An 18,904-nucleotide genomic window follows, 5' to 3' on the forward strand; every position below is an offset into this window, starting at 1 on the left:
TTGCCACTCTAGGCACACTGTGGTGCTGCATAGTTGCACAGAGACAAACTCTCCAGAAAACAGGAGGCTGAGGGGCCCGTGCCCCCCCTGGCTCCTACAAACCTAAGGTTCTTGTTGGATTCAAAACAAAGTCACCTTCGGTGGGGTTGGGTTTGCTCATAAAATGGCTGTTTTGTCGCTGCCAGTCACTCCGGCTCCCCCTGAGCCCCTTTGGGGTTTTCTCGGCAGAGAGACGGGAGGGGTTGGCCACCTCCTTCTCCAGCTCGTTTTACAGATGAGGAAACTGAGTCAGACAGGGTGGCGGGACTGGCCGGGGGTCCCACGGCCAGGAAGTGTCTGAGACCGGGTTTGAACTCGGGGAGATGAGCGTTCCCGACTCCCGGGCCGGCGCTCCCTGCACTGCCATCCCTTCAGAGGTGTGAAAAGTAGAGCCATTTCAGGAAGGCAGCGCCTCCCCCACTCACTGATTTTTATCGAACACACCCTGCCCGTCCTCAGCCCCTCTGCCAGGTTCTCCCATCTTCCCATGAGCCCTCACATCCCGCGAAGGGGTCACCTAAACGTGGCCACAATGCACGTCGAGGCAGACCCTGCGTCTTCCTGCACCGGCAGGGAACAGACCCTGGGGGGAGGGGGGGGGGGCTCTGCCAAGTGCGGCCAAATTAGCTCGTCCCCCAGGAACAGGCGAGGGAGGCTCCTTCGTCCCTGAACCTCAGAAATGAACATAGGCACTCAGTCCACAGACATCTCCCGCTCCCCTGCAGCAGCAATCCCCCCATGTTGCCTCCTCCTTCAGCATTATCTGTGCTTCCCTTGGTGCTGAGCAAACACACCCTCGTTCACGTGGCCCATCCCTCCTGCCTTACATACAAACATACATATAGTCTGTTCCTCATCCATCCTTCATCCACTCACTTATAGTTCCTCCATCCTTCCTTCCATCCCTCCATCCACTCATTACTATGTCCTTCTATCCATCCTTCCATTCATTCACTCATCCATATATACACATATATCCATTTATTCATCTAGTCCTTCCTTCACCCACCCATCTTTCCATTCATTCATCCACAGCTCAGTGACCATGCTGGGAAGCGGATGGGTGGGGTCTTGGGGAGCAATGGCAGAAGCCTCACTCCCTGCCTAAGCTTTATGACAGTGTGGGGGTGTGGAGCCCGGACAGGTTTTAATCATTCTATCTGTGCAGGTAAGTGTGGAGCAGCCCACAGACTGGTCTTTGGATAAATAGGACAGTAGCGACTTACTGGGAAGCTTCAACAAAGATTTTGGTGGGAGAGGATCATTTGTGGCTGTCGTTCAGTCGCATCCGGCTCTTTGTGCCTCCACTGGGGATTTTCTCAGCAAAAGTGCTGGAGAGCTTTGCCCTTTCTTTTGATGGTTCATTTTACAGATGAGGAAACTGAGGCAAGCAGGGTTAAGTGGCTGGACCGGGGTGACCCAGCTAACAAGTGTCTGCAGTTGTAATTGAACTCAGGCCTTCCTTCCTCTGGGCCCCAGTGCTCTATCCACTGGGCTACCTAGGTGTAATGGTACTTATTTTAACCCGGAGCATTTCTTTTTTACCTTAGGATTCGGGGAAAGCACTTATGACCACAGGAACACATTTACCTATTCTTGGGACGAATCTCTGCACCACAAATTTCTGGATTCAAACATCAAGTTCAACCTTGTAAAAAAAATCGGGCATAATCCAGCTTCCAAAGGTTTCCTCACCTTCAATGCTTCCAGCGCCTTGGGGCCCCAGGCGTCCTTTTCGGTCCACCTCGATTCAAAGAAGAAGGTTCATTTGTACGTCAAAGAAATGCAAGCAGCCGGTGAGCTGACGGCGGCTTCCTTCCACGCTAAGAGCACGTGTGCCTTGTCTTACCAGAGGGACCCCAACACAGGTCACGTCGGGGGGGAGTCCCATCTGAGAGTGGATTCCTCCCTCCTCCAGGCCTCCAACCAGGTGACGGGCAGCTACAGGGACGGGAGTCTCTCCATCACCTCAACCTCCGACCTACAAGACGGCGCCGTAAGAAACACCGCTTCCTTGACGTACGAAAACAGCCAGTTGACCCTGAAATCGGACACCAGCGGGAAGCTCTCCGGCTTGGCGGCCACCCACAAGCTGGACCTGACCCTGACGCGGCAGAACGCCCTGCTCCGCTCCGAGCACCAGGTGGACTTCCAGGCCGTGAAGGTCTTCACCCTGCTCTCGGGCTCCCTCAATTCCCGCGGCCTAGAGCTGAACGCCGACCTCCTGGGCACCGGCCAGAGCAGCAGCGCGGCCCACAAGGCGACGCTGAGGATCGGGCCGGACGGCGTGTCGACCAGCGCCACCAGCAACCTCAAGGCCCTCCCGCTGATGCTCGAGAACGAGCTGAACGCCGCTCTGGGGCCCCTGGGAGCATCCCTGAAGCTGGCAACTAACGCACGTTACCAGGAGCACAGCGCAAAGTACAGTCTGGACGGGAAGGTGGCCCTCACGGAGGTGGCCCTGGGGAGTGTGTACCAGACCACGGTGCTGGGGGTGGACGGCAAAAGCATCTTCAACTTCAGGCTTAACAAGGAGGGGCTGACACTGGCGAATGACATGATGGGCTCCTACAAGGAGTCCAAGCTGAATCACGTCAGCAGCCTGGTCGTTGCCGGCTGGGCCCTGGACTTCACCTCCAAGATGGAGAACGTGCTGAGCCCCAACAAATTTTACCAACACAACTTCAACGTCCAGCTCCAGCCCTACTCTCTCTCGGCCACCTTGAACAACAACCTCAAGTACAACATCCTGGATCTCGCCAACGCGGGGAAGCTGAAGCTGGAGCCGCTGAAACTGAGCCTGGGGGGCAACATGAAGGGCACCTACGGAGGCGAGGAGATCAAGCACATCTACACCCTGACTTATGCCGACTTGTCCGCCAGCTACAAAACAGACACCCTGGGCAGGGTGGGGGGCGCGGAGCTGACCCATCGGGTCAGCGCCAACCTTGCCGGGCTGGCGTCCGCCGTCGACGTCAACACCGCCTTCAACTCGGAGTCTCTGCGCTTCAACAACGTCTTCCACACCGTGATGGAGCCGTTCAAGCTGGCCATGGATGCCCAGACCACGGGCAACGGGCGCTTGATCTGGGCGGGGGAGCACACGGGCCAGCTCTACAGCAAACTCTTGCTGAAAGCGGAGCCTCTGGCCCTCGTTTTCTCCCACGATTACAAAGCGTCTTCGGGCCACCAGCTCCGCTCAAAAAGGAGCATCGAGACCACCCTGGAGCACAAAGTCAGCACCCTGTTCACTCCAGCTGAGCAGTCCAACACCTGGAAGCTCAAGGCCCTGGCCAACCAAAACGAGTACAGCCACGACCTCCAGACCTACAATTCCAAGGACAGCGTGGGCATGGAGCTCAGGGCTAAGGCTGTCACCGACCTCGCTGTGATTGACTCGCCCCTTGAAGTGCCATACCTGTCCCACGAGCCCATCAACGTCATCGACGCATTTGACTTGAGGACTCAAGTTGGCAAGCCTCAGGAATTCAGTCTCACAGGTAGCATCAAGTATGACAAGAACTTGGACGTTCACGTGATCAACCTTCCTTTCTTGGAGACCCTGCCGGCTTTTTTTGAGAAGATCCGAGGGGCCGTTCTAGCCGCCCTCCAGAACCTCCAGCAGTCTTTGAAAAGCATCAATATTGACCACTACGTGAAGCGGTACCGAGCAGCCTTAGACAAACTCCCGCAACTGGTTAATGAGCAACTCAATAATTTTAATTTTGAAGGACAAGTTATAAATGCAAAAGAGAAACTAATCACTTTTATGGAAAATTATAAGATAACAATCGATGATCTGCAAATTTTATTAGATAATGCCAAAATCAGACTCAATGAAATCACATCCCAATTACAGACTTATTTGATACAATTTGATCAGTATATAAAAGATAATTATGACTTACATAAATTAAAAGAATCTCTTAAAGAACTAATCAATGAAAAAATTAAAGAATTAAAGGTTTTTGAGGACAATTATCAAATTCGTTCTTATGTGATGAGTGCAATTCAAGCTATCTATGAATTTGTTGAAAAAATCAGTGTAAATAAAGTCCATGCCATGAGCCGGATTCGAGCTGAAATTCTTGAGAAACTACAACACCTGAACCGGCAGATTCAGAACATTGATTTCCAGCACGGCGCTGATTGGCTGAAAAAGCAAGTCGAGGCCATTGACATCAGAGCGTATATAGAGTTCTTGAGATCTTTGTTGCCAATCCGAGAATTAAATGGTGTTATTGAACATCTCAGAGACGTTGTCGGGAATCTTTTGGAAGATTATGAAGTGACTGAGAAGATCAATGCTTTTCTAGCTAAAGTCCATGAGCTCACTTATAAGTATGAGGTCCACAAACGGGTGCAGGTCCTAATGGATAAATTAATCCAATTGGCAAACCAATACAAGCTGAGAGAAACCACTCAGAAACTGACCAACTCCCTGAAAAAGCTGGAAATTAAAGCCCACTTTGAGAAAATGCGCACTCTCGTCGACAAAGCCGTCAGGAAAGCCCAGACGGTTAGATTTAAGCAGCTGATCGACGAAGCGAACAAATTCCTCGACCTCTTGATAAAGAAGTTGCGGGCTTTTGATTACAACCAGTTTGTGGATGAAGCCAACAAGGCGATCCATGAGCTGATCCAGAAAATCAATGAGGAAATCCGGGCTCTGGAGCTTCCTCAGAAAATCGAGGCCGCCAAGTCGTACGCTTCAGAGGTCAGAGCCACGCTCTCCGACTACCTGGAGAAGATCCAAGACACCCAGCTCTCGGTGATCGCCGACTGGTTCTGGGAAGCCATGAACTCCGCTTCTGTGGCTGACATCAGAGGGAGGTTCCAGGAGATCCTGGAAGACACACGAGACCGACTCTACACGTTGGACCTTCAGAAGGAAATCCAGCAGCGCCTACAAAGCCTCAGTCAGGTTTACAGCACCCTTGTCACCTATCTCGTGGACTGGTGGATGCTGATTTCCAAAGAGCTCACCGACTTTGCTGAGCAGTACCGCGTCCAGGACTGGGCGGAGAGCGTGAAAAGCCTGGTAGAGCATGGCTTCACTGTCCCTGAGATCAAGACGGCCCTGGGCACCCTGCCCGCCTTCGAGGTCAGTCTCCGAGCCCTGCAAGAAGCCACCTTTCAGACTCCCGACTTTGTTGTTCCCCTGACGGACTTGCACATCCCTTCTGTTCAGATCAACATGAAGAAATTGAAAGAAATCAAGGTCCCATCCCAGTTTACCACCCCAGAATTTTCCATTCTCAACATCTTTGTGGTTCCATCCTTTACCATCGACCTCGTGGAAATCAAGCTCAAGCTCATCAGGACCATAGACCAGATGATGTCCAGTGAATTCAGATGGCCTCTGCCAGAAGTCTCTCTGCAGAACCTGAAGGTGAAGGACACGCTTCTGGCAGCACTCACCCTGCCAGATTTCCATCTCCCGGAGGTGACCATCCCAGAAATCGTGATTCCAAAGCTCAGCCTAAATGAATTTCAGCTTCCTGATATTCAGATCCCAGAATTTCAACTCCCCCGTATCCCCCATACACTCGCGGTCCCAGCCTTTGGCAAGATGTCTGCTGCTTTAAAAATCACCGCTCCCTTTTTCACCCTGGATGCCAGTGGGAACATTGAGAACACGACTACCTCAGAGAGGAACCCCGAGATCGTGGCCTCCCTGGTTGCTGAAGGACAATCCGCAGTGGACTTCCTGGATTTCACTCTCCAAGCTGATGCGCTCCTCTCGGCCCCTGAACTGGAAAGGCTGATTTTGAAGGAATCCCTGAAGTTAACCAACAAGTACCTGAAGGCAGAGCACAACGGCGAGACGCTGTTTTTGCAGACCTCCATCCTCGGCAAAGCGAGCACGCTGGTCGGCATCTACACGAGCAAGAACACGGTGGAGCTGGACAACAGTCTCTCTCTCAAGCTCCAGAAGCAAGTGACCTTCGACAGTAATACAAAGTATTCTCACAAGCTGAACCTTCCTCAGGTGGACTTCTCAAGCCAGATGGAGCTGCGCCATGACCTGGGGACGCTGCTGGATGCGGGGCACGTAACGGTGACTTCCGCTGGGAGGGGCACGTGGAAATGCGCGTTCCCTGACTTCTCGGACGAGGGGACACACGAGTCCCTCCTCAAGTTCACCTTGGAAGGACCGATCGCTTTCCTGGACGCGTCCAATAAGATCAACAGCAAACATGTAAAAGTGAACCAAAAACTCACCTCTGAATCTAGTTTCCTCAATTTTGCCAAACTTGAAATCCAGTCTGAAGTTGAGTCCCAGCACGTGGGTCGGAGCGTGTTAACTGTTCGAGGCACAGGGACGATAGGGGAGATGAAGGGTCGGCTCGAGGGGACCCACGAGGCTTCCTTAACTGGGAGAGCTACTGGGACTTTGAAGAACTCTCTGCTGTTTTTGGTGCAGCCATTTGAGATCAACACCGAGATGAGCAACGAAGGGAACATGAAGGTGAGCTTTCCGCTGAAGCTGACCGGAAAGATCGACTTCCACAACAACTACGCTCTGGCTCTGAGCTGTGACTTCCAGCAGGTCAGCTGGCAGGCAGGTGCCAGGTTCAACCAGTACCGGTACAGCCAGAATTTCTCGGCAGGAAATGATGAGAACAGCCTGGAAGCTCATGTGAGCATTAATGGGGAAGCCAACCTGGACTTCTTAAACATCCCTCTTACAATTCCCGAAATGACTCTGCCTTACACCAAGGTCAGGATGCCCCCACTGAGAGACTTCTCCCTGTGGGAGAGGACTGGCTTGAAGAACTTCCTCAAGACCACCAAGCAATCCTTTGACTTGAGCGTCAACGCCCAGTACAAAAAGAACAGTCACCTCATTCCCTTCCCCCTTGGAGCCGTTTATGACGTCTTTGGTTCAAAGATCCACATTTTCCATCGGCACTTTGAGAACATCAAGTGGAAAACGTTGGATTTCCTAACAAAGTCCTATAACACAGCAAAGGTCAGGCTCGACCGGCACAACGTGAAATCCTCCCTCGACAAGCTCCCCCGGACCTTGGAGATCCCGGCCTACTACATCCCGGTGCTCCCGGTGCTCAACATCGAAGTGGATCAGTTCACCGCCGAGCTGCCGGCCTTTGGCTTCGTGACTCCCTGGGAGGTGAGCACCCCCAGCTTCACCGTCCCCGGAATCGGCTTCTCCATGCCGTCTTATACCTTTGTCCTGCCATCCCTCGAGTTTCCGGTCCTTCACGTGCCCGAGAGCTTCCGAGATCTCTCCTTCCCCAGGGTCACGATCGTACGTCCGCCAGACTACATCCCCATCCCGGCCGTGGGCAACCTCACCTACGACTTTTCCTTCAAGTCGAGCGTCATCACGCTGAGCACAAACGTGGGGCTGCACAGTCAGTCGGACCTCGTGGCTCACTTCAAGTCATCCTCCTTCTCCGTCATCGACGCTCTGCAGTACAAGTTAGACGGCACGACCAGCCTGACCAGGAAAAGGGGCTTGAAACTAGCCACGGCTCTGTCCCTGAACAGCAAGTTCGTGGAGGGTAATCACGACAGCACCCTCAGCCTGACCAAGAGAAACATGGAGGCCTCCGTGACCACCACGGCCAAAGTCCAGTTCCCCATCCTGAGAGCAAATTTCCGGCAGGAGCTCACCGGGAACATGAAGCCCAAGCCCACCGTCTCCTCCTCCATCCACCTCAAGTACAACTTCACCTCCGCCCGGCTCCACAGCAGCACCAAGGGGGCCGTGGAGCACAAGCTCACCTTAGAGAGCTTCACATCAGAAAGCCCGACTCCCTACCTGTCGGTCGAGACGGCCGGCAAAGGCAGCGTCAGCGGCTCCCTCCTTTCCCAGAAGTATTCCGGGGCCATCGCCGGTGAAGCTAACTCCTACTTCGACACCAAGGGCACGCGCTCTTCCGTGAAGCTCGAGGGCGCCTCCAAAGTGGACGGCGTCTGGAACGTGGAGGCGAAGGACAACTTTGCGGGGGAGGCGTCTCTTGGGCACGTCTATATGGTCTGGGAACACAGTGGGAAGAACCATTTCCAGCTGAGGAGGGAGTTCTCGACAAACGGGGAGCAGAAGACCAAGGTGACGTTGGAGCTGGCTCCCTGGACGGCCTCCGGTGTGATTCAGCTTCAGGCCAGCCAGCCCAGCTCTCTCTTCAGGAAGGCCTCCCTCAACCAGACGGCGACCCTGGCTGCCAGCCTCAAGAACCAGCGGGTCACCTGGAAAGGCGAGGGCCACGTCCAGACGGTGTCCCTCGGTCACAACGTGCAGCTGACCAATGACCCGGCTGAAATCCGGCTCAATGCGGCCGGTTCTTTGGAAGGCCATCTGGCCTTCCTCAAGGACGCCCTGCTGCCGGTCTACGAGAGCAGCCTGTGGGACATCCTGAAGCTAGACGTGACCACCAGGCCCGACAAGAAGCAGTACCTGCACCTGTCCAGCGCCCTGGTTTACACCAAAAGCCCCACCGGCCGCTGGCTTTCCATCCCTGTGCAGGAGACGGCTGAGGAATTCCTCATCCCCAGGCTGGGGCTGGGCCCTTCATCCTCCGAGAGGAGCTCCCTCAGAGTGCCCAAGAAGACCAGCGTGGCCCCGTTCGCCTTCAGTTTGCCATCACTGCCCCAAGTCAAATTCCCCAGGGTCGAAGTCTCCACAGAGTACTCAGGCCCCGAAGGGGCCGCCCTTCCCTTCTTTGGGGTGACTGTGCCCGAGTTCCATGTAACCCTGTCTCCATTCACTCTGCCCAAAAAGTTTTCCCTGGCCGGCGCCGTCCTGGATCTCAACGAGGTGGCCAACAAAATCGCCGACTTTGACCTGCCAAACGTGGCCATGGCCGAGCAGAGCGTCCGGGTCCCGGCTCTGACCTTCTGGCTGCCGGCCGGGATCTTCGTGCCCCACTTCGGCGCGCTGGCCGGGGACTTCCGGGCGGCCTCGCCGGTCTACAATACCTCCTGGAGCATCAACGTGCAGAGGAAGGAAGGCGTGGAGCTGAGCCTGGAGGCCACCTGCAGCAGCACGGTGCAGGCCCTGGAGTACGATCTCACCTGTAAGTACAAGAGGTGCCGACTCCTCCGACAGAGAGGCCTCCACGGCACGCGGCAGCCTCCCAGCCAAAGGAAGCCCTTGGCCAAGGCCGCTGAGAAGCTCTATGGGGACGGGTGGTTTTGTAGTAAGACACGTCTCCCCGGGTTTATGGGAGATGGAGATTTGTGCCTCATATGCTCTCCCCGGGACTGCTCCCAATGGAGGATTTCCCTGATCCTGGGTTAGCAAACTTTATTAGCACAGTCTAGTTTCCTTTTCTTTTTTCTCTGAGGCAGTTGGGGTTACGGGACTTGCCCAGGGTCACACGGCCAGTACAGTCTAGTTCCTTAAGCAAAGGGCAGTTGTTACGAGATGAGAATTTGCTGCTCCTGCGGCCGGTGGAGATGCTCCAGAAACAGCTGTCGGGGAGGCGCCCCCTCAGAGAGGGCCCAGCCCGCGAGCCCGCGGGGTTCTCCTCAGGGAGCACGGGGCCAAACCACTTCCCGGCTCAGCCCTGGCCTTGTTTTTGATAAGCCGCCTTCATTTTTCCACAACTGGGGGTGGGGGTGGGGGGCGGTTTCATTTCCCACCAGTTGGAAATTCGGAAGAAAGCGGATGGATGACGATCCCACTGCCGCTCACGTGGCACTTTAGGCTTGCAAAGAGCCTAACGGATTGGGTCCGGGGAAGAGGCGCCTTTTAGCTGAGGAGACGGGGAGGCGAGAACGAGGCAGGGGCTGGGGGTGGGGAAGGGGGGGGCAGGTAGATAGGAAATCGGGCTGGGCCAGCTGAATTCGCACCCGGGGCTCGGCCCTCCCAGGGCTCTCCCGTGCTGACCCGGCTCCCGGCGCTCTCTCCCCCCAGATGAGGCTAAGTATTCCAAGGCGGAGGATGTCTTCGTGCAGAAGGACAAGGGCACCTTCTCCCACAGGGACCTGAGTGTGGAGTATGAGAAGACCTCCAAGGTCCAGAACTTGGAGTAAGTTTGGCCTCCTGTGGGGGGAAGGGAAGGACCAGTAAACGTGCAGAACGTCCGTCCCAGGGAGCCCCGGGAAGTTTTGGGGGGAACAGAGGGGGAATTAGCCCCTGTGGGCAGGGGCTGCCGGTCTGAGTCTGGGCGGAGCACAGCCGGGCAGGCTGGGGCTCACCACCGGTGGCTGAGGAGGGACCATTACTCTTTCAGACTTCTGGAGGATGTGAAGACTCTCAAGATCACCAGCCCCACATTTACCGATGTCCTCATGAACTACCGGGAAGCCAGGAACAGCCTCTCCCTGACCGTCTCCTCCCCGCCCATCGGCACCCTGAGCCTGGAGAGGCAGCAAAGCCCCGACGCTCTCCGCAGCAAGATGTACTACCACCCCAAGGTAAGGTAGAGAGGGCGGGCCCGCCTGGCTCAGGAATGGGCACAGTGCCCTGGGAGGCTCCCCAGAGCCAGGGCCTTTGGGCCGGGCCCAAGGACTGCTTCTGAGACTGGGGCAGTTGATCTTTTGTCGCCGGGCATCCTGGTGAAGCCCAGTGCGGCTGGCTGGGGGGGAGGGGGCTCCTTGGATGGCGCCCCGGCCGAGCCTGTGCCCCCCAGAGGGCTCCGGTCCCCAAGCCCCACTCCCAACGGGCTCGGGGAACTGCCAGAAATCTAGCTGGAAAGGGGGAAGTCATCTGAGCCATTTTACTGATAAGGAAACTGAGGCTGCCAGAAAAATGGCTGAGGTTTCACAGCAACCAGTGGCTTGCAGAGGCTTATGGGGCCTTGCTGGGGCACAGCCTTTCCCTCTCTGCCCCCTCCTTCTCCAGCTGCCCCTCATCCCTCCCTCTATTATGGTGAAGTGGGAAGGGCCCGGAGATACGTGTGAATACAGACAAACTGGCAGAGGAGCAGAGCCTCCCTGGAAAGCTGGACGGCCAATCAGGTCGGCAGGAGGCCCCCCCCCCCCCGTGACCCTGTTTTCTCCCTCCAGGGCTCTCCGGAAAGGAAGCTGGACCTGGCGGAGTTCTTGATGTCGTGGGGCAGGCCGGAAGTCCTTCAGCTCAGTGCCCGCTGGAACGAGGAGACGGCCTCCGAGCTGGCGCAGACCGTGCGAGCCGCCCTGCCCGCGGCCGCGGAGACCCTGTACGGCTACATGGACCGATGTCACTGGGAGCAGACGGGCCTGGACATCAGCGGCGCCTCGGGCAGGCTGAGGAGGCTCCTGCTGAAGGGAGGGGAGGAAGCGCAGCGGCGGCTCCTGAGCCAGATGGACCAGGTGGACTCGGGGCTGCGGCAGGCGGTGGACAAGGCCGCCAGCACCTACCGGCAGTGGGGGGACAGCGTGCAGCGCCTCTACCAGGCCGAAGAAGCGGACCCCCAGCTTCTCAAGGACAGGGTTTTGGAGGGCGCCCTGAGGCTCACCCAAGAATACCGCAAGAAGACCCGGCTCCTCCTGGACTCGGCCCTTGAATTCCTGAAGGTCAGTCGGTTCCAGCTCCCGGGCAAGGCCGAGAGCTACACCGGCGACGAGCTGTGCTCTGCGGTCCTGCGCCGGGCGGGGAGGGCCCTAGCCCAGGCTTACTCCAGGGTCCACCAAACGCTAGAAGCACTGGTTTCCCACGTCAGGGATCTGGGCGAGGACGTGGCCATCCAGAGCCTCGTAGACTTTGGGGAGAGCCTGAAGAGTTTTTCCGAGAGCATCCAGTGCAAGCTCAACGAGCTTCAGGAGGCCACGTTCTCCAACCTTCTGATCTCTCTGCAGTCATTCACAGACAACGTTTTCCAAGAGGTCGAAAGAAATATCAAAATCTTAAAGGAGAAAACATTTTCTTGTCTCAAAGATGAATTCCAGATCGCAGTTCAGGCCATTTTTGATTTCATCCCCCCGATTCTTATGGAGGTGACAGAAGGTCTCAAATCCCTGCATTCACTTGTTCTGACCCAATTCCAGAAAATTTCTGGAAATTTCCACAACTCCATCAAGACTCTCCGGGAAGAATATCTGGACCCGAATATCATGGGATGGACGGCGAGATACCACGAAATCGAAGACAAGTTAGTCAGTTTGGCCAGAAGGATCCTTGCCGCCCTGAAGGATTTCCAATCCCAGGCCTTCGAGGGCTTGCTCGCCTTGGTTTCCCGACTGACCAAAGAAGTGGAAAGTTTCACCAACACGAGTGTCCAGAAGTACCTTGACTTACTCCTGGATGTCGATGGAAAAGGGAAGGAGAGGATCGGCAAGGCCTTTGCGGCCGCCCGGGAAAAGATCGGCTCGTGGGCCGCGGAGGCCAAGGGGAAGGCGGCCGAGCTTCGGGATCGGCTCATGCGCTGGCTGCAAGCCGCCTACAACCACGTCGCCGAGGCCGTCCGCCGGGCCACTGAGCAGGCCGGGAACCTCCCCGGCCTTCTTGTCCGCGGCTACCAAGCCCTCCTCGAGTACGTGGCTGAGCTTCTGCAGAGCCTGCAGTGGACAACGGCCGGTGGCCTGAACAATTACATTCAGACCAGCCCGGGGCAGCTCACGATCAACGTCCCCTACCGTTTTCCCTAGAACTGATTCACCAAAGAGCCCAGACTACAGGCTGACATCCTGGGGGAAAACCTTCCAGGGGTGAGACCAGGAGGGAGTTGCTCACTGGGCTCCTGCCTATCGAGTCCCGAGTCCCCCATGCTGTTGCAGTGCCCTCACCCTGGGAGACCCTGGGCCTCCCTCTCAGGAAGAACTCTCCATTCAAGGGCATAGAATTAAAGTACATGGAATTGGAATGGTTTCAGGTGCTGATAATCAGGGTATTGGAACTTTGTGGAACCATGGCTTTGTGAGGAGAGGAAGGGGAATGAAAATTATAATCTGAGTTGTTTTGATGTATTTGGAAAATACAAATAAATGAATTTCTTCTTAAGCTGACCGGCGAGTCTCTCATGAACTGCCTCGCACCCGCTTCTGAGGGACAAGCAGGGAGCACTGACACATTTTGAGCAAGAGAGCAAGATGCTCTGACCCAGGCCCTAGAAAGATTAATTTGCCAGCGAGTCCTGCCTGTGGCCCCTGCTCCATGTGACCTACCCTCACAGAAGCACTAGGAGGGCTCCCTCTAAATCCCCTTTACCCAACGCAGACTCCCAACTCCAGAAGTCACTCTATTTATGGAAACTTGGAACCATGTTCTAAGAATCATCAACTTCTAGGTCAGAAGAGCAACCCTCTAGTCCTGATCCTCCTTTTTCCAGATGAAAAAAGCTGAAGCCCTAGAACAGGAAGCCCCTTGCCCAGAGCCAGAGCCCAGGCTAGAAGCCAGAGGACCCACTTTAATAATATCAGGATAGTATCTCACCACTCCTGGATGAAAAAGAAAGAGGTAGCCCCTCCACCTCTCCGCCTTATTATTTCCACAGAGACAAAAGGGGCCTTCAGAAACGATCCCTTCCAACGTGGAGCTTGCCCTCCCCTCTCCCCCACATCAGCCCCAAATACCGCATTCAAGCTGTGCTAGAACATTGTCCGTGAAAAGCAGTCTACTGTTCCTTGGGGCCACCCATTTCACTTCTGGCTAATTCTCATCATTAGAGAGGCTTTCCTTACATCAACCCTCGATCAAAGTTTCTCAAAGTGTCCCCCCCTGCTCTTGGCCCTAGTTCTTCCCTCTGTGGCCCTCTTCCGCGTGGCAGCCCCTCACACAAAACGCTGCCTCGTTATGACCTCTACTTATGAAAGTAAGTGCTTGAACTGAGGGGTAGAGTTCCATATTAGTGCTTATTCAGTCTCGTCTTCTAGTCTGTTGTTCTAGCCTCCAGAGGCTTTTTCTGGATCTTCACCAGCTCCCATTTGGTGTCATCTACATAGTTTACAATCCCTCCTTTATAGCCTTATCCGAGAACTAGGATAACAACAACAACAATAATACAGCAGAGAGCAAGCGCAGGTTGTTGGGCCTGGTCACTCAGCTGATTCCGACTATACTATCAGGTAACAGGGAGCAACAGCCCTACTGTGTCCACAACCAGAGGTTTTGTGAAAAGCTTAGCTTGAGCCTCGGTGGAATATGCCGTCATCCTTCCCGCCAGCTGCCAGTCCCGTTATTTTGACAAGAAAGGGTTTAATTGGGCACAACCTATTCTTGCTGAAGCCGTGACGGCTGCTTCCCTTTCTAAAGGCTCACAACCCATCCCTTTAATAACCCCAGCCAGAATTTTGCCAGGGATTTGGGTCAAGCTCACTGGCTTGAAGCTTTTAGATGCCTCTCTTTGCTAGCTGCTCTCGGTCTGTAGCATCTCGTGACCTTCCACAGGTCACCATCACCCACTCAGCAGTCACATTGGCCAGTTCTTTCAGGACATGGCTATGGGCCAGCTTCTCTGGGTGAAGTAACTTGGCTGAACTTATCCAAGAGAACCAGATGCTCTCATCTCCTCACTTAAAACACTTTCAAACCCCCTGCTAACCATTTTTGTACTCTCTTTCCATTCATCTTTTTAAATAAAAGAAACAGAAAAATTAAAGTTGAGAAGGGAATAAGCATTTGTGTAGTACCTACTGTGTGCCAGGCACTATGAGAAGTAATTTATATCTTTCATTGGCTTCTGTTATCATTACCCTTTAATTTACTGCGATGAGTCATCCATCGCATCCCAAGCCAGTCCCAACTTTTCATCCTGCCCCTGAACTTCATTGTCTCTGAGGGAGACAATGAGGTTGACAACTTTCTGCCTCACTTCAATCTAATTTACCCACAAGTCATCACTCTGCGGTTTCATCAGTCCTCTTTGACAGTGAAAGACAAACACCAATAATAAGTGCCTTTTAAAAACATGAGGTGATGGAGGAGTCCCACGTGCAGTGACGTTTCCGTTTGCATCTCCAGAATTTCCTTCCTGAGATTTTCCCCATTCTCTTGGACTAATGTCCCTCACAGGCTATAAGGACCTTAGACCTTTGTCTGTAACACTGATAAAATCTCCTCTCCCTAAGTCTAAACTTGGTCAGACTATGACCAAATTCCCTTTCCTTTATCCCAAGCAAAGGAGTGGTCCCCCATCCCCATCCTCCTAGGTTTTTTTTTTTGTTCCAACAGTCATGAAGGCGACCGAAACAGGTGCAGTGCAGTACTCAGGGCTTGGGCAAATGTCAGAGACCCCACGGTCCCCCGCTGCATCCCGGGCCAAGCCGGTCGTTGGACTTTTGCCTTGCCGCCGGCCTCTGGTGACTGGAAGAGAGAGGGAGGCTGCTGCCTGTGCAGTTCGCCTCCCTTAAGCCCAGTTCACAAGCCAGCCAGTCCCTGTGTCACTGGAACTCTTTGTGAGGATGAACAACGACATTGTGATGGATGGTTTTCAGCTTTAGAAGCTCCTTGGGTGCAAGGGATGTCTTTTCTTTTTCTAAGTAGTAAGAAGCTCTCTGAAAAAAAGCCTAAATCTACTTTTCAGTAGATTTCCACTGCCCTCCGCATTGCTTCTAGTCGGGCCAGAAAACAGTGGGGATCCCAATAAAAGCTGGCCTCATTCATGCTTAGATCAGGAGGTGGAAGGGGACTCGGGAGCTCCAGAGGTCAGCGCCTCATTTGGCCAGTGAGCAGAGACCTCTGGTGGCTGGCTCAGGATCACGGTGAGGTGGGCTCAGAACCCAGCTCTCCCAGGCTCCAGCTTCAGGTTCTCTCTATGGCCCCCCACTGGACATAGGAAGGCAACGGAGGGCCATGTCTGGAGGCGGTTCAGCGGGGAAGGAGGGCTGACTGGCTGGCCGGCTGTGGGATGGGGTGATGGACCTGAAGTTCATTGAGGAGAATGAAGAAACCTGGAGGGGGCATTGGTTAAGGGGAAGGAGGACGCCTGCTGGACCAGGGCAGGGACTCCTGGGACTGGAGAGCTGGGAGGGAGCCCGGAGGTCGCAGGCTGAGTGGGAACTGCTGGTGGCTAAGGCACGAACGTGAGATCCAAGGGAGGTCCAGAACGCCTGCCGATTATCTGACGGCATCCATTGCCATATAAGTACCATTAACAACTTTACCAGGAAGCCAGCTTTTCCCCTTGCATGGTCCTCAGCCATCAGTCCCAAAGTGAGTCAGTATCTGTCTACACATCTCTCCCCAAGGACCCGAGGTCAGGGACAGGCATGTCCTCCTATAAACACAGTTGGTCCTTCCATGAAACGAGAGGCTGGAGTTTAAACCAGAGAAGGAAAGAGCGGACGGGGGAGGAGACCCAGGCCGTGGCCCCTCTGGGGCCTTCTCTGGGCTGTGACCTCTGCTTTTCTCTGACCTGTCACAGGGGGGTCTAGCTCTCAGTTCTCACCGCCTGGGCAGGGCTGAGGATGTGCTCATCAAGCAAGGACCAACGGCGGAGGCAGCGACATTCAGATGGAATTGGGCAGCATTTCTTGAGGGGGGGCGCCTCCATTTCCAATCCGCTTCCTGTTTGGGGCCCTTGAGCCTGAAGGAGCCACTGGCATCTCTTGGGGGAGGCTGCACCCCCTCCATCAGGCCCCTGCAGCCACCCTGACACCCGTCCTCGGTTCCTTCGGCAGTCCCTGATTGATGGTTCTGTCGGGGCGCGGGCTGAGCCAGCCCCCCAACGGTGCCTGTGCCGAGGGGAGTGAGCGGACAGACAGATGTTCCCTCTAAAAGTGTCCAATAACCAAAGACGAATGGGCAGAGCCGGAGCCTACCTCTTAGCTCATCTCCTTCCCTGCTGTTTCCCATTAAGAGGTCAGCGCTCCCCTCGGCGCACTGGAGCCCCTGGTGGGAGGGCACACTCACAAACAAATAAAACCGCCCGCTCATAAAAGCAGAGAGAATAGGTACCCTGGGCGGGATCCTGCTGGATTCTCCCTCACCTAGAGGGTCACTGTCCGGGCAGGGCCCCCTCGCCCACGCCCAGCACGGCTCCGCCTCCGGCACAGACCCCAGGGGCTCAGACTTCTCACAACTCCTGGGCAGCCCTTCAGGAGAACCCTGAGGACGCCTGCATGGGGGCGGGAGGGGGAGGAGAAGCTTCGGCCTGTGGGTGAGGTGGCAGGCCTAGCTGCGCAGGGACTAATTACGGGGCTGGCCGCTGTTCTCTGTACGCACAAGCAAACCCTTGGGCAGCCCATGAGGGCAACTGAGCCGCGGGCAATGCGGGCAGGGGTCCGACACCCGGCCACGGATCCCATTCTGGGCAAAACCTCGGAGTCAAGGGCAGCCAGGAAGGCCCTTCTCAGCCATCGGGAGCCACCGAACTGGGGCGAGCCTGGGGAAGCTGCTCTGAGCTCAGTATCTTACCTCCCTCTCACCACCATCCTCCCAGTCCCACAAGCTCCCATCACTCGGGCAGCCCGGTCTCCAGTTCTCCCCCACAGTACGGCACCAAGGCTTGTCACTTCCCCATCTCTGCTCGATTTCCCCAACTCTGGTCAATTTCCCCAACTCTGGTCAATTTCCCCAACTCTGGTCAATTTCCTCATCTCTAGTCGATTTCCCCATCTCTGGTTGATTTCCTGTCTCTGGTTGATTTCCTGTCTCTGAGATTTCCTTGTCTCTGGTCAATTTCCCCATCTCTGGATGATTTCCCTATCTCTTGTCAATTTCCCCTCTGCACTCTCTTCCTAACAGACCCCCTCCTCTCCTCTGACCCCGCCCTCACTTGGGTGCAAACCTCCTGGCACCTGGGTGATGGTGGGGGTCCGGGCTGCCTGCAGGGAGATAGCCTCTCCCCACTCCCATCCAATCCAATCCATCCTTCCCAATAAACATTGATTAAGCACCCACCCTGTGCTAAACGCTGGAGATACAAAAAGAGGCAAAAGACAATCCCTGCTTCCTCAAGAAATTACTAATAGGGAAGCCAGAGAAAGCCATTGGATAAGCCTCCTCCATTCAGCCATTTTCCCAAAGCTCGGGTCACCCCTTGCCCAATAAACTTCAGCAGCTCCCTATCGCCTCCAGGGTGAAATGCTTGACATTCAAAGCCATTCAGAACCTGGTCCCCTCCTACCTTTCCATTCTTCTTAGGTCTCAGTCTTTGGTCTGGGGACCGACACTGATCTTCCAGATGTCCCACCCATGAGACCCTCAGTCTCTCAGCTCCAGGCGTCCTTTCCCATAGGCCTGGGATGCACTGACACTGACCTTGCCAGCTTCCTTCAAGGCCCAACTAAAATCTCACTTTCTACTGGAAACCTTTCCCAGTCCTCCTTCTGGTGCTTTCCCTCTACTGATGCTTTTCCAATTTATCCTGTAGGTGGTTTTTTTTTCAATACATATATTTGCATATATATATATATATGTATGTATGTATGTATGTATGTATTTCTCTCCTCCATTAGATTGAGAGTTCCTTGCAGGTGGGGACTGTCTCTTGTACTCTTTGTATCCCCAATGCTTAATAGTAGGCACTTAATAAATGCTTATGGGCTGATCATCCTCCTCAGCCCCCCCAAACTGGCTGCTCACCTGCCCTACCAATGACTCCCTCTGCTGTCTTCCCATCCGCCCAGTCACTGGGTAACCTAGCCACAGAGCACCGCTAATCTTGTTGCTGCTTCATTACCTGCCCTATCTCAGCAAGGCTGGGGTGGGGGTGGGGGGGGAGAATATAGATGGACTGTTGCCAAAGGTGGCTGGAAAAGCCGACTTTGGCCCTAGGCTGCCCTGGCTACGGGTGCGAGAAGTCGCTGCTGTGCGCTGCCAAGGTGGAGAACTTTCCTGAGAGAGCAGCCATACTCCTGTAGAGGATGGAGCAAAGGGGAGAGGTCCAGAAATGGCTGGATGCATTCGTTAGATCCAACAGGAGAGGGAGAGAGAGTGTCGGAGGCCGCCCTTCCTGGTGGCCATCCCATTACTTACCAGGCAAGGCCTTAGTCGCATCCTCTGTAGCCCAGGAGGCCAGATGGACGTCCCATC

General features: G+C 54.9%; 1 protein-coding gene across 1 annotated transcript in view; it reads left to right on the forward strand.

Annotated features, from left to right (window-relative positions):
* APOB (apolipoprotein B) overlaps nt 1-12,936 on the forward strand; it is a 28,894-nt gene extending 15,958 nt beyond the window's left edge. Inside the window, exons 26-29 of the mRNA XM_031949578.1 lie at nt 1,590-9,083; nt 9,926-10,040; nt 10,245-10,428; nt 11,020-12,936. Coding sequence (XP_031805438.1) covers nt 1,590-9,083; nt 9,926-10,040; nt 10,245-10,428; nt 11,020-12,579 — 9,353 coding nt within the window. The 3' untranslated portion in view covers nt 12,580-12,936. The remainder of the gene's footprint in view (nt 1-1,589; nt 9,084-9,925; nt 10,041-10,244; nt 10,429-11,019) is intronic.
* The last annotated feature ends 5,968 nt before the right edge of the window (nt 12,937-18,904 follow it).

The sequence above is a fragment of the Sarcophilus harrisii genome, chromosome 2, assembly GCF_902635505.1.
Source record: "Sarcophilus harrisii chromosome 2, mSarHar1.11, whole genome shotgun sequence".
Classification (NCBI taxonomy): domain Eukaryota; kingdom Metazoa; phylum Chordata; class Mammalia; order Dasyuromorphia; family Dasyuridae; genus Sarcophilus; species Sarcophilus harrisii.